The sequence below is a fragment of the Eufriesea mexicana genome, unplaced genomic scaffold (assembly GCF_001483705.2).
Source record: "Eufriesea mexicana isolate 0111107269 unplaced genomic scaffold, ASM148370v2 scaffold794, whole genome shotgun sequence".
NCBI classification, from domain to species: Eukaryota; Metazoa; Arthropoda; class Insecta; order Hymenoptera; family Apidae; genus Eufriesea; species Eufriesea mexicana.
Genome location: NW_016908953.1, coordinates 1332173 through 1345957, shown reverse-complemented (window position 1 = coordinate 1345957; position 13785 = coordinate 1332173). Strand labels below are relative to the sequence as shown.

Here is a 13785-nt window from a genome sequence, read left to right as displayed (position 1 = left end):
CGCTCTTCTACCCCTATTCCACCAAGTTTCTCCCACGATATTCAGCTCGTTACGACTATAATTCGTAACCAGGCTATAACTAAACCCTGCAACATACCCATAAGCTATACCCCTGCCACAGTAATCTCTTTCCAATCCTATGGAACATGGCTAAAACGGTGGCCGGCGATCGTGAGAATATTCCAAGGCTAGCGATCCAAAATCGTCAGTGTCACGATCGAGTCAGTTAATTACCGCGAACCGCGTAGCGTAATCCAATCAGCGTGCCCTGGAACGCTCCAGATAGCAGGACAACATCGTCGCCAGTGTCCTTACGTTCATTATACCCCGCGAGACTTGCATTCGCAACGTTACATTCATTTTAACCAGCCAACCGATGTCGACACACACGCGTACAAACGGCAGCCGGCTAAACGTGACTCCGGTGTAAACGAGAAAGTGAACACCCGCCGCTCTGTATTTGCTTAGACTCACCTACGTACACGCCAGGTTACGGCAATACGCGATACTCGGCCACTGTGTGCATACCCGTCGCGCACGGGGGAGCAACGTAGAGGAAGAACTGGTTTTCGCGATGGAATATTCAGCGTCGTAAACCGCCTGGAAAATCCAAGGAAATCGCGACACGCCGGCGTGAATGTCGAAACTCCGCGATTAATGTGCCCTGCCAGCTTTCGCGTTTGCGAGTAATGGCTAATCGGTCTTATGAATGGGCAAAAACAACGGGTGAAATGGTACGCGGGGTCAGTTCTGACTGACGAGTTTGGTTATCGCGGTTGTTCTCATGGAGTGTAGCAAGAGGCAAAGGTTCTATGTTTGGACGTAATTTTGAAAGATCCCACGTGGTTTTGGTGTTTGGGAAAATTTACCGTTCATGGAGGAGTTTTATTTGAGAGGATGCGAGTATTTCGTGGGAGTATGGTGGTTTCTACGTGTCGATATCGACGAGGTTATATGGCAGAGTAAATCCAATGTATTCTATTTGAGATTGATACTTGAAATTATGCTAGGCATGCTGTACCTTGCAACACCGTTACGCCACGATAACTCAGCCTATAAAACTATTCTTCCTCTTGCACGTAAGAACGGACTTAGCCTCGGACAAAGGAAATGGTATCAGAAACTCCGGAGACGTTAACCCTTTGCAGATTACGGCAGTATATACGCGTTTAGCGAAAACAACTGATAGAGCCGAAAGACCCATATTTGTGTCTCACGTAAACGCATGGCTATGGCCACATATGTCTAGAATTTGATATTTTTGAGGGCTATTAATGACAATAGCGACTAAACAGAAATATGCACTGGCAATTTGAAATGCCTATCGTGGCAGCAACTCGACGACACCATGGTCCGGATAACTACTTAACTTGCTTTAACTCACTGTTCCGTCTGCGAAGGGTTAACCCCTTCCAAATCCTTCAATCTTTTTAATGAAAAAGTTCAACATGAAGTCTAAATTTTTTAACCTACCATATCGATTCGAGAAACCCTGTTCTAGAGCTAGAAAAGGAATAATCGCGATGTTATATTACGTTTATGCAAAATTATGCTTCCTAATTTAGATCCACAGTGTTGAAAATAAGACACGTCTTAACATAACTACAAAAATCAATCTCTTAGGAGAAATAGACATGTCTTTGAACTATATTTCGAAGAGGTCTGCAGATAAGAATTAGGGGACCAGGATGAGCTGCAACTGCATATCCTTTGTCATCACTATAGTTTACAATTAGAATACAGAAGATATACCTTCCTGAGAATAGAATAAAGATAATTATAAAGAACGATAGTTATTTCTTTTTACCCATGATCCCAACAGCTACTCTAGTTCTAATTCTAACATCTTGAACCTAACCGAAGCTGTACCTTCATACCTTCATACCTTCACTCCAATCCCTAATTACACACCCCATTTCTCACGAGACAAATTCACCCAATCTTCCCACATTCTAGTCAACAATTTTCCCAGGAAATTCCGACTCGACGGACTCCGTATACTCTGTAGAAATAAACCACAGCCAAACTGGGTTAAGATCACGCATCTGTATCGAAGTGTCCGTACCGAAATCGAGATCAAGACTCGTTCCATCGATCTTGGAAGCGTGCAATTTCGCGAAGCCAGACTTGTCTTGAGACGCGTAACAGGCCAAAGGAAACTGGGTAATCGTCACTTACGAAACATTCCGCAGCGTCGTCCATGAATCCGAGCTGGAACCTTTGCTGATCGAGAAAGCTCTCGGCCAGAGCGCGGCGCAGCGTGTCGGGCGGCAGCGCGCTCTCTTGCGAAAACTGCAGCTGCGAGAACAGGTCCTGCAACAGACAAGGTGACGAACATTTTAATGCCTCGCATCTGAAAACACGGGGGTGGATCGAGGAGAGGTGGCGAATGGCGGCTGCTTTTGTGGCCGAGAAACACGCTCGAGGAATTGTTTAACGCGTTCAGTGATTAATTGCGTCTCTCCAGTGTCTGTCTGCATTATATTGCCCAGACCTTTCGCTATGATATTACGGGGCACGAGTTAACGAGACGTATGGCCGAACGCGTGCAACTTGCTATTGTGTGTTTGAAAAGAATTGTTTTACGGCTAATTGCGCGCACGGGGTAGCTTTTTGTGGTCGGCTGTCGAAGTGGCTCAAGGTAAGAGGCACTTTATTGCTGTTCAGCATTGGCAAGGTGTGCGAGAGGAGAGCTTGGGAGAGGAGGGGTTGGATCGGTTTGAAGAGGCTGAGGCAATTTTGACGCGCATGTCAACGTTGAATGTAAAAGATGATGATTAGGTACGGTTGATGAAATTATTATACCGTAATTAGGTGATACGAAGATGTATATATGTATTTGGTGCGTGATGGAGTCAATAGAAGTCGATGGTTAACATTGGAACTATCAAACCAGTGAAAATGACTGGTCCCAGAATTTTTCTTTTTGCAATCACCGAACATATACACCTGCTTTAACCCCTTGGCTACTGTGGGCGCTTAGAAATTTTGCGTTTGTGACACGGAGGGTGTCCATAGGTGCTTAGAAATTTTACGTTTTTGACACGGAGGACGCTCATAGGCGCTTAGAAATTTTGCGTTTGTGATACGGAGAGCGCTTATAGGCCGCTTAGAAATTTTGCGTTTGTGACACAGAGGCCGACTATAGGCGCTCGGCGTAGTTTGGCTTTCTGACACGGAGGGCGCTTGTTTCCACAAAAATGGCGTTCATCGTAACTTAATTCCTGCCGTATGGTATGGCCACTGCGTGTCAAAGTCTGCCGCAGTCAAGGGGTTAAGAATAAAATTGGTATCGACTCATATTAAGAAAGAACTGTAATCGATATATTCACTCGTATTCATCGTACCGCTGAAATTACTATAATCTGTGCAACTTATAGTTAGGTGCCCATTAAAGATCGGTAATTCTAGCGTTAAAATGCAGATTACATACGATTGGTATTGCAATGGATATTCCGCACTTTTCCGTATTTTTATTCATAATACAAAATTGGATATTTATCGTAACATAAATTGGAAATGATTAATCGATCGGATATATTCGCAATTTAACTCATATTTTTTGAATAATTTAATATCGCAGGGACGAATGAATTATACGCTTATTGTTACACCAGAATTTTCGTATTTCATTACTGCGCGTTGTTGATTAACTGCAATGCGAATGTTAAAGGTAATTAAATTCGGTGTGCTTGGACATGGGGAATGGAAGTTGGCGATAGACCTGCAGGGATGAGTGAAAAGCGTAAACAGAATAATTAGCGAGAGGAGCCGGTGCACCTGAGTAAATCCACGCAGCGATAATTTGTAATAATATCGTAGTCCCATCGCAACGAAGTGTCTTTTAACGCGAAACTCTTTATTTTATCGTCCTCGATTTCAGTCGGACGCGAATTAATTTGATCGAGCCAACAAATATTTTCCTCCGCGCGAGCATTCCGAACGTGTAAGAATATTACAACGATAAACGAGTTTGACTGGTATTAAGTGGAGTATTCAATCCTCTGGTGACACGGCGTTAAACGATAAAGCGTTCTGATGAATAAGGGCGTTTCAGGCAACAGGCAGTTGCTTCGTGAACGGAATAGGACACGAGGAGCAGCGCGGAGCCTGCACGTGTCGCGAAGACTGTGTAAATATCTCTGTTTGTAGGACACATGTATCGCGTTACCGATGCACAAGATGCACCACGAGGCATGAAGGAATATTGCGTAACATCGTATGAAACTCTTATCCCGGAGCAACGGATAACAATTACGGCGTAAATGTCAGAAAAATCCAGGCAACATTGCGCAAGCAAGCGTTATTTACGAAATTTATAATTCGATTCCGGATAGGAAATTTCGTGGAAATCATTATTCTCAGGTCGTCCGGGACATTTTGCCCGGTCGTAATATCGCGTTGCAAGTTTGAAGAAACGAAATAATCGGCAAGGATTTATGTCTGTTTGGCTACGCACACGGTAATGGCGAATTTATGGTAAATAATTGAAATTAGCGCGATGTTAATGCCGGCTCGCTTGAATTTCGTGTAATTTTTTAACGTCCATTTATTAACCGGTGCAATGTATCTCTAATAAGAATCGCGGGTAGAAAATAATATTTAATCGTTCGAATTTCAAGTAATTTTTTACGGGAAGCGGGGATAAATTGTACGCGGATAAAATAGGCCTTGTCAAAGAAATAAATTTTCCGTCTTTTGGCTGTCATATAAAAGACTGGTTCCTTCGCGTCATTTATTATTATTCATGAAATGCGAACCCCAAATTTCCATATTAAAGTAGCTCCGTTTCGGCGACAGGTACTTCTCACCTTCCTTTCCTCCCCGGAGCTCGTTTTCATACAACGTTAAGATACATTTGTAAACACCAATCAACCGTATCCAATTAGCCAACACGCTGTATCGATTAATTATTCTAACAAAATTTCCCTCGAGCGTATTTCCCTGATACCGCACGAAATTAACAGCGGAACGGAAGATTCTTTTCTTACTATTTAAATACATTTTTCAGAGGCGCATACGAAACGACAAGTGTACTATACCGTACGTACCGTATTATACTCGCAAAAATTCTAATACTCCTTGCAATGAATTATACATATGAACGCTTCGTGGAAAACCGAGTTTTGTCACACGGGAAAACATAATATTCAAATATCAGTCACGTCGGCGCGCTGCATCACCTAGCACCACACTATTCCCCAAAAAATCCCCAAGTCACTAGTTAAGTCGTACGAGTATTTTATTCAAACGAAATGGTAACTCGAACAAACACAACGATATGCATACTATTAAAACTCCCATAAAAGATGTGAATAAAATAAATAATTTAAAAAGAACACTAAATTCGCTATTAAATGTAATGCCAATAATTTGCACTGCAACGTGTACTAATGGCTAAAAATCGCACAGTAAATGGCACTAATCAAGCCATATAGTATATCTATTATATATTCAGCTCAAACATAATCATTGTATGCTGGATAATACACATATCGCTAATAGATCCATAGGGGATTTATGGAAGGGAAGCAAATGTCACTAGTTCACCGACAAGACACGACACGAGTATCATGAGCAAACACAGAGGCAACGAAAGCGCGCCACCAGGTTGCTCTGGCGCGGATCAAGCCCCGAATGGCTTGCGAATGCAAAAGGAAACTCACGACGCCCACGCACTCTCAATTTCCCGTTACGTAAACGTATGCAAATCCGTGGTATGTAAATCGGACCGGTAGCCCGAACGAAATCCTCCGTTTAAGCGATCGCTGCCAGAACCCCGTTTCTTTTCCCTACTCGAGCACTTTTTCCCTAATCAGCGCATCGCCTCGTTATGAATGAAGGAACTAGCCAGAACGATTGCGAAAGATTCCGCAGTCAGACTGCGGATCGTGCTCGATCGCGGAGAAGCCACCGGTTGCCAATTTCGCTCGATCGACCCATTTCCAAGAGATGCCTTCTTCCATGGATTGTGCAAAAGTATCGCGATTAAATGGCGATCCCGCGAGAGACTACTGCGAACGGGTTCGTTTCGCAACTAATTCTCGAACGATCGGTAGTCACACGTAGAAAGTTGGCAGCACGCACCGCTTCGGGCTGCTTGCTCAACGCGCGCAGCATTTCGAGACGCAGCGACGAGAAAAATGTTAACGAAGGAGAAAAAACACTCGGTGAACTATGCCACGTAAGTGTGCAACGGTTCTTTAAGCGCAGGAGTGAATTACTTACTCGCAGGGTCGCTGTCTTGATCGATAGATCGATTACGAGGAGCGATAGTCGATGATGCTCGCTGTCGCCAAGAATTCTCGTTATCGGGTATGCAGTCGAATATTTTTCCCCGGAAGATCGTCCCAGGAATATTAAATTGTACCTTTGCTATGCTGCGTCGGAGGTTTAATAAAAACTGGAATGTTCATGCAGGAAATTTTCATCTGATTTTTTTAATTGTCAGAACCACCCTACTTTGCGGACCACCCCTATTGTACCGTATTATATTTTCTAAATTGTTCGCAAAGATGTCGAATAAAACAGAGAAAAAAGTCTTGTGTTAATTATGAAAGGATCGTTGCAGAGAGGAAACTTCCCTCTGCAGTTTCACTCGTAAATGGACGCTGACAAAAATTTTCCGAGGTTCGTAGAATCATTTTCTAAATTGTTCGCAAAGATGTCGGATATAACAGAGAAAAAAAATCCTGTGTTAATTTACAGGGGATTATTATAGATAGGAGACTTCTCTCTATAGACTCACTCAAAAATGGACGCTGACAAAAATTGGTCGAGGTTCGTAGAATCGTTCGAATTTGCAAAATTTGTTAGAATCGGAAACCAGCTTTAATTTTATATTTAACTTCTTGCCATAAATAGTTCTCCAAGCAGTTCAACTCGGAGATGTGGAAATAAAAGCCCAAGCACCGTGTTATACCATTATTTTCACGAATTTAAAATTCGACAATTATTTAATTACGATTCCATTCCGCCATTTTCTTTGCAGCAACTTAAAATTCGACTCTGCGAATAAATTTAAAGCTAATTATTTAATTACTTGTGCCCAATCACAAATAAATCGACTAATTGCTAAAATTACTCTGCTATTTCCCCCCTATCTACAAACTCGATTAAATCGATTAAATTAGGAGGAAGTGAAAAAGGTTCGAGTCGAAAACCGGAACCCAAGATCCACGACAAAAGCTGCCGGATGAGAGAAAGCAGTCGCGGACTGTCGTTGCCGTTCGTGAAGGAAAAATCAAGGCACGCGCTATGGAACCGAAAGAACCGCAAATGGCTGGGTGAAATTTTTCATCGAAAGTCGTTCGAGGAGTATCGAGTGCCGCGAGAGGAAGACAGCGATGGCAGCGACAGATGTGGCACGGCTCTGCTTACTGTCCGATATAAAGCCGGCGATAGCCTGGCTGAACATCCACGTGCATGGACGAGGATGTCGCACCTGTTGGAAGCAGGTTAGCCTGGTATCGAAAAACCAGCCAGCTCGCTGAAACTACATTGCCGCGCCAGTGAAATCGATGAATGAAAGCGACCCTGCTCTAATGTAAGATTTATCATACCGCCTCGCCGAGTGATCGGAGATCGATTCGCAGGAACTGCGTCCACGCCATTTGCCGCAATTTCTGCTAACTTGAAAATTCCCCTAATCGTGATTAATAGTCTGGGAGATAATTAGAAACTGCTTCCAATGTTATTCGAAAGGAATCGTTATATAACGACGGTAATAGGATGCTGAGAAACATAATAGAGGAGGAATTTTGAGGAACCTTTATCTAAATTTACGGATGTTTTTGAGAATTATTTCGTTGGTTTAGTAACCCTCTGACTACGACAGAGTTTAAATCACACCAAACGTACCATACGGTAGGAATTTGAGTACATTTGCGTTGTACACTGAGAACGGTGAAATTTTTCGTTAGGTGTGCATTTCTGAGAAATTATTGTATATTTAAATAATAATCAAAACATTATATTCCACTATATTAAAACAACATTGTTTATTTCTTTGCATTCTGCATTAAATGGTTAAAATTTAGCAGCGAACAAAACTTTAGACCGCCTTTAGATGCCTACAAGCTCAAGATTTCTAAGTGCCTTTAGGCGCGCACAGTAGTCAAAGGGTTAGTTTCGGAAAAATTGTTGGGAGCCTCGTACTTGAGAAATGCCTAATTGTCAAGTTGAAACGCGATGAAAGGAGATAGGTACGGGAAATCTGTCGGGGTGTACGCAGCGCAAGAAATCGAGCACTAATGACGTTTTAAAGAGGGGCCATGTGTACTGCTTCAAATGCTTTCGCGCACAGTACCACTAATTCTTATCTGGCCAGCCTTAATGCGTTTTAAAGAACGCCAGTGACGTTCTAGGGAAAAAAGACAGGTCCATTAACTTTTTTCCAGCGCTGAGAAAAAGAATCAGGCAAATCCAGGCTACCAGATAATATTTTCCAAGCACTTACCGCGAAGATAATAATCGGACGAGTTAATAAACCAAGAGGATACTAGAGGATCGAAGTTTCGAAATTTGCATGTTTCTATATAAAAGAGAGTATTGGCAAATTTGCATAACGCGATCTTTAGCCGCGCGAAAATAAAAGCGAGTTTTTCCGCGAATAAGACGACCAAGCCATCCGCGTAATCGTTCAAGAAAATGGCGGTTACATTATCTACATTGGATATTGGATTTATCGTAGCATACTTTTCGTAGATCGTTCAGCTCGATGTTGGACGGAGTGTCCTCTCTTTCCATGCCACTGTCCTCCTCCTCTTCCCGCGTCGCTTCTTCAACTTCGACCTTTGCCACCACCTCGTCCTTCTTCTCGTGATCGAGCGGCGTCGGCGTCGCCGACGCGTCCTGACGAACTTTTATCCACTTCAACATTTTCTTCCGCGATATCTCTCTGCCGCAGGAACTGGCTAGCCTCCTCTCTTCATTTCGACGTCACTTCTCGAGATCCTTTCGACTCCGCTCGTTCCATCCTTGACTCAATGACACTCCACTGATAGCCTCGCTTGCGAGTCCTTTCACGAGTCCTTTGAAATTAATAACATTTTCTTCCGCGAGTTCTGCTACTTTCCGCGCACGGGCTAGTCACATGATTCCTCCCGAGATACTCAGCATGAAAAACCGTCCTCTTTCTCGCACTCTGCAATTCCTCCAAGGTTATTCTTCGCGAGCATCGTCGATCAGATAGGATCCAGGAAGCGATTAATATTCCGAAATTTCTACGCAATTCACGAGGTGTTTTCGGGCTTGCTAGGTTGACAAGGTTGAAGCACAAGAGACCGCAGAGCCGAGAAAACACAGGGAAACGGGAAATCGCGTTTGGAAATGGAGATAAGAAGGACGTTGGAGCCGAGCGTCATGTCTCCGCGACTGGTCCCGAGCAAATACAAATTCTCGCTCTGCCTGGCTCTCTCTGATCCTCTCGCTGAGAGATAGTTCTGTTTGCAGTGTCTACACGATTCGTTAGCCCGCTCAATCCTCGCGCTGCACTTGCCACTCGGCACCCTTTCTTCCCTTTGTGTTCCTCGTCGATCCGCCCTTTTTTCTCTGATAACGCTCCGTAATTCCTTCTATTTACTCTGTGTTTCCCTTCAAATGTTGCTTCAAAATGGCCCAGATCTTATCTGGCAAACCACACCGGGAAGTTGTAAAATGAATTCAATCAAGCTCGATAACAGAGGAACATTTTTTGGATTGATTTCATTAATCGAGCGAATTTATCCGTTGATTTATCGGATTTGGAGCTGTGGGTGAAAGAAAGACGGAGGATCGACGATGATAACGATGTAGGTTCAATGACGCGAGTCTCGTAACTTTCACGGAAGGAAAGGCGAGGAAGGAACGCGTCTATGGACGGGAAACAGGTGGCCACGTCCTGAAAGAGGCCCCGGCAGATGATCCTCCGCGAATACCCAAGGATTCGTATCCAGCAATTGCATGCCGGATGTACCAGGGAGAACCCGTTGCCAGACGAGTCGTAGACTCGATTAAAAACATAAACTCGTTTGGCAAGTGAAGTCACCGCTTCGATCTACGAGCCAGTGGTCTTTCACAGTCTGAATAAACAGCGCGAGGCTCTTTTCCCCTATCGCCGACGACGCTGGGAACGCTGATAAATATTCCTAGAGGGTGCGCAGCTAGATCTCCCGATAAACGCTTTCCCGGTGCAAAATTATATGTTGCTTAATTGTTTCGAGCCCGTATCTTTTATTGAATGTAGCAAATCCTGAGATATCGGGTTCGTTATAACGAGGAAGTGTTTCGAATATTCTTCCTGAATCGGTAGGAAACCTCTCTTCCGGGCATTAACGACTCGTTGCATCTCTCCCTCGACGCGTTCGTTCCACTTCAGCGTGCCACGTGCTCCGACACTTGGCCGACACGGTTTCCTTAAAATTCCCGACAGTAGGTCTCGATCTTCCACACTCGACACTCGCCGATTCAACGAACTCTCGGTTAATCTCGAGCTCTCAGTCCGATCATGGTCGTCTCAGACCGAATACTGAAGTCCTGGTTAGAAACTAGACTAAGAGACAGCCAGTTCTCCCAGCACCCGGCACTCGTGTGCATCTCACTGTACCCTAACTACACAGGTGAAACAGCTTTACGAAACTCGTGAGACTTCGCGAAGATCCCAAGATCTAGCCCTATCTCTCCTGTCCACTCCACTGTATCAGTCTCGCTCGAAACAACCGAGATGCACTCTAGACTTCTCGAACTGCTGGACCAAGGAATCTGCCGTGTTCCTTCGCTCTGGCCCAGCCACCGAAAGATCACTGGTGCACCCACCAAGCTGGCTCACATGGACGTACTCGAGTCGCGATCAACGGTAACTCGTTTCCTCATCAGCCTTCGCTGAGCATCTTCCTCGTTAGCGCAAAAAAGGACGCAACAACATCCACTTCTACCATTTCCTGATCGATCCTCAGCCACGGAAACCTTCCAACGCTTTCACAGTCCATCAGGGATCGACTGAGCTCGCGATATCGACGTTGGTCGTTGCGACCCTCTTGCTCGTTTCACGGTTCGAGCACACCGGGGGTGAGTTGCTCGAGCGAGGGTTGAAAATCGGAGACTCGTAGGGAACCGGGCGGAAAGGTGCGATCGCGTCGAGGAACGTGGAGAACGAACACGAGACTACCTGCACGCGGCGCCGTGCGCTCGTACCTGAAAGCAGCGGCTCGTACTGTGCTGGAGAACGACCCCCACCCTTCGCTCTATCTCGCTTCCTCTTCTTTCTCGCCACGTAGGCCCCTCTTCTTTCCCCTACCGCCGCCGCGGGCCCTACATAGATCCGAGAAGCCAATGACGTCACCTGGTTAGCTGTCCTACGTTCACCAACCTGGCCGACCGACGGCCCAGCCAGGGCTGTATTCCCGGGGCTCTTCCGTGGCCTCTTTTCGCCACTCTCCTCATTTCTTTACAGACTTCCACCAACGCGTTTATCTTTCTAAAGAAAAATTTTCAATTCTTTTGAATTCTTAGCCGATATTAAGAAATTTGTGAATTTTTGAAAAATTAATCTAGGTATTTTAATATCAACATAGGTGTATATATTCGGGAAATTTTGAGCTTGCGTAATTTCTTTGTATCACTTTAAAGAGAATATTCGTATAATTTGTTGCAGAAAATAACAGGGTTGGATAGAGTACAGGGAGCTGAATTTATTTTCGTTTTTGAGTTTGTGCATTGAGTATGAAGTTATTTATGATGTCGTCATTCTTAGCCGATATTAAGAAATTTGTGAATTATTGAAAAATTAATCTAGGTATTTCAATATCAACACAGGTGTATATATTCGGAAAATTTTGGGCTTGCGTAATTTCTTTGTATCATTTTAAAGAGAATATTCGTATAATTTGTTACAGAAAATAGCAGGGTTGGATAGAGTACAGGGAGCTGAATTTATTTTCGTTTTGGAGTTTGTGCATTGAGTATGAAGTTATTTATGATGTAGTTATTCTCGTTTCTACCTATTGAAATTTTCAATCGACTCTTTGGAAGGAAAAAGAAATTGTGTTTCGCGAGAAGCATAAATTCGTAAGGAGTTTCTATAGCAACCTGTATTCGAACGAACGTCGAGGGCCAGAAAAAGCGTTCGGACAGGGGTTCGGGGAGCAGGTGCAGGTCGGAAGGTTGAATTAGAGGATGAGTCCTAAAACGTGGACAGAGCCAACCCAAATTTCAGAAACAATGGGAAACAACGAGAGTAAATTTCCACGTTTACTTTCGATATTTACAAGTGTCGGTGAATAGAAAGCGTTGAAAAATTCGGATTTTCCTATGAAATCTACCACGAGTTTATTATTTTGTTATTAAGCGAACGACACGGGGCGATTCCTGACGAATATGCGACACTGCGGATATCTGGATTAAATCCAAGAATTACATCATTGGAGAAAGTTCTAATCACCGAGGCAGCCTTATCAACGCACATAAAGCACGCTGGCACAATTTCTTATCTATCGTGCGTAACTCATGCGTGCTAAGAACAAATAACTTCGACTGGGCAGTTATGTATCTATTTTACAGGCCCTTCAAGCATATACCTATTTCCAATGACACAGGATCTATCCTAGAATTTTATTATTTAAATTTGTTTACCCCTATGTTTCTCGAACGAGTTATCGTATGTCTCGTACAGTGGATAAAAATGGCGTAACGATCTATAATTCCAGTTGAAGAACAGAGAAATTCCTCTATAAGACTTATGATTACCACGATTACACAGGTAGTACTCACACGTCCATGGAATTGCGTGGAAACTATAAATTGCAACATTATTGACCGAAAGGTTCGTAATTTCTCTGGCGTAAGAAGGAACGAAGCAAGTATCGAAGGACTGGGATCTACAATTACTACGTGTTTAAGAAAATCTCGACAGTCTGCTTGTAACATTTATGCAAATTTGATGTCGCGTTTAGTTCTAGATAACCATATAAGCGAGCAGGCCGGGGAAAAAAGGAGACGACTCGCACCGTTGGGTCAGCGGTTTATTTGCATGAAGGCGAATGCAGCTCCAGCTTCTGCACGACCACGCGTTGAAATTACTCTCTACGTCCCTGAGGTCCACCGCTCCTCTCGTAGAACTACGCCAGTCACGAGGAACGGTTCCGTGTGGTCGTGAAGGTGTACGTGAATCGTACGAGAATACGAGAGGCCCGTACTACGAGCACTGGGACAAAGCCAGTTCTACATATCCAGGCCCCGATGTACGAGATACGATTGGGTCCTGTGTCACCAACACACAAAGGAGGCAACCGAGGCCTACGAGAGATCCGAGACGAAAAAGCATAGTGGACGGAAAAAGTGGTCACAGCTATGGTTGAATATACCTGACCAAATCGCGTCCCATCATGGAGGCCCTATTCTGCCACTGCTCCTCCATTCAGGGGTATATCAATTTTATTTTTTTATTTTTCAATCTTTGAATCTTCAAATTTTTAATTCATCAAAGAATCCTTGAACCTCTGAATCTCCTGATCTTTGAATCTTTAAATAGTTCAAATTTTGAGTCCTTAAGCTTCGAATTTCTTGAATCCTTCAATCTCCTGATCTTTGAGTCTTTAAATCGTTGAAACTTTGAGTCTTTAAGCATTTGATTCTTTGAATCCACGAATCTTTTAAACTTGGAGCCTTTAAATTTTTTACTCTTTGAATCTTTGGTTGCCAGGGCTGTATTCCCGGGGCTCTTCCGTGGCCTCTTTTCGCCACTCTCCTCATTTCTTTACAGACTTCCACCAACGCGTTTATCTTTCTAAAGAAAAATTTTCAATTCTT

At 43.8% G+C, this 13785-nt stretch overlaps 1 protein-coding gene across 1 annotated transcript in view; it reads right to left on the bottom strand.

The window, feature by feature from the left end:
• The window catches only part of ec (ubiquitin specific peptidase echinus), a 133592-nt gene that overhangs the window by 18375 nt on the left and 101432 nt on the right, over nt 1–13785 (bottom strand). The window contains exon 3 of the mRNA XM_017899091.1: nt 2179–2313. Coding sequence (XP_017754580.1) covers nt 2179–2313 — 135 coding nt within the window. The remainder of the gene's footprint in view (nt 1–2178; nt 2314–13785) is intronic.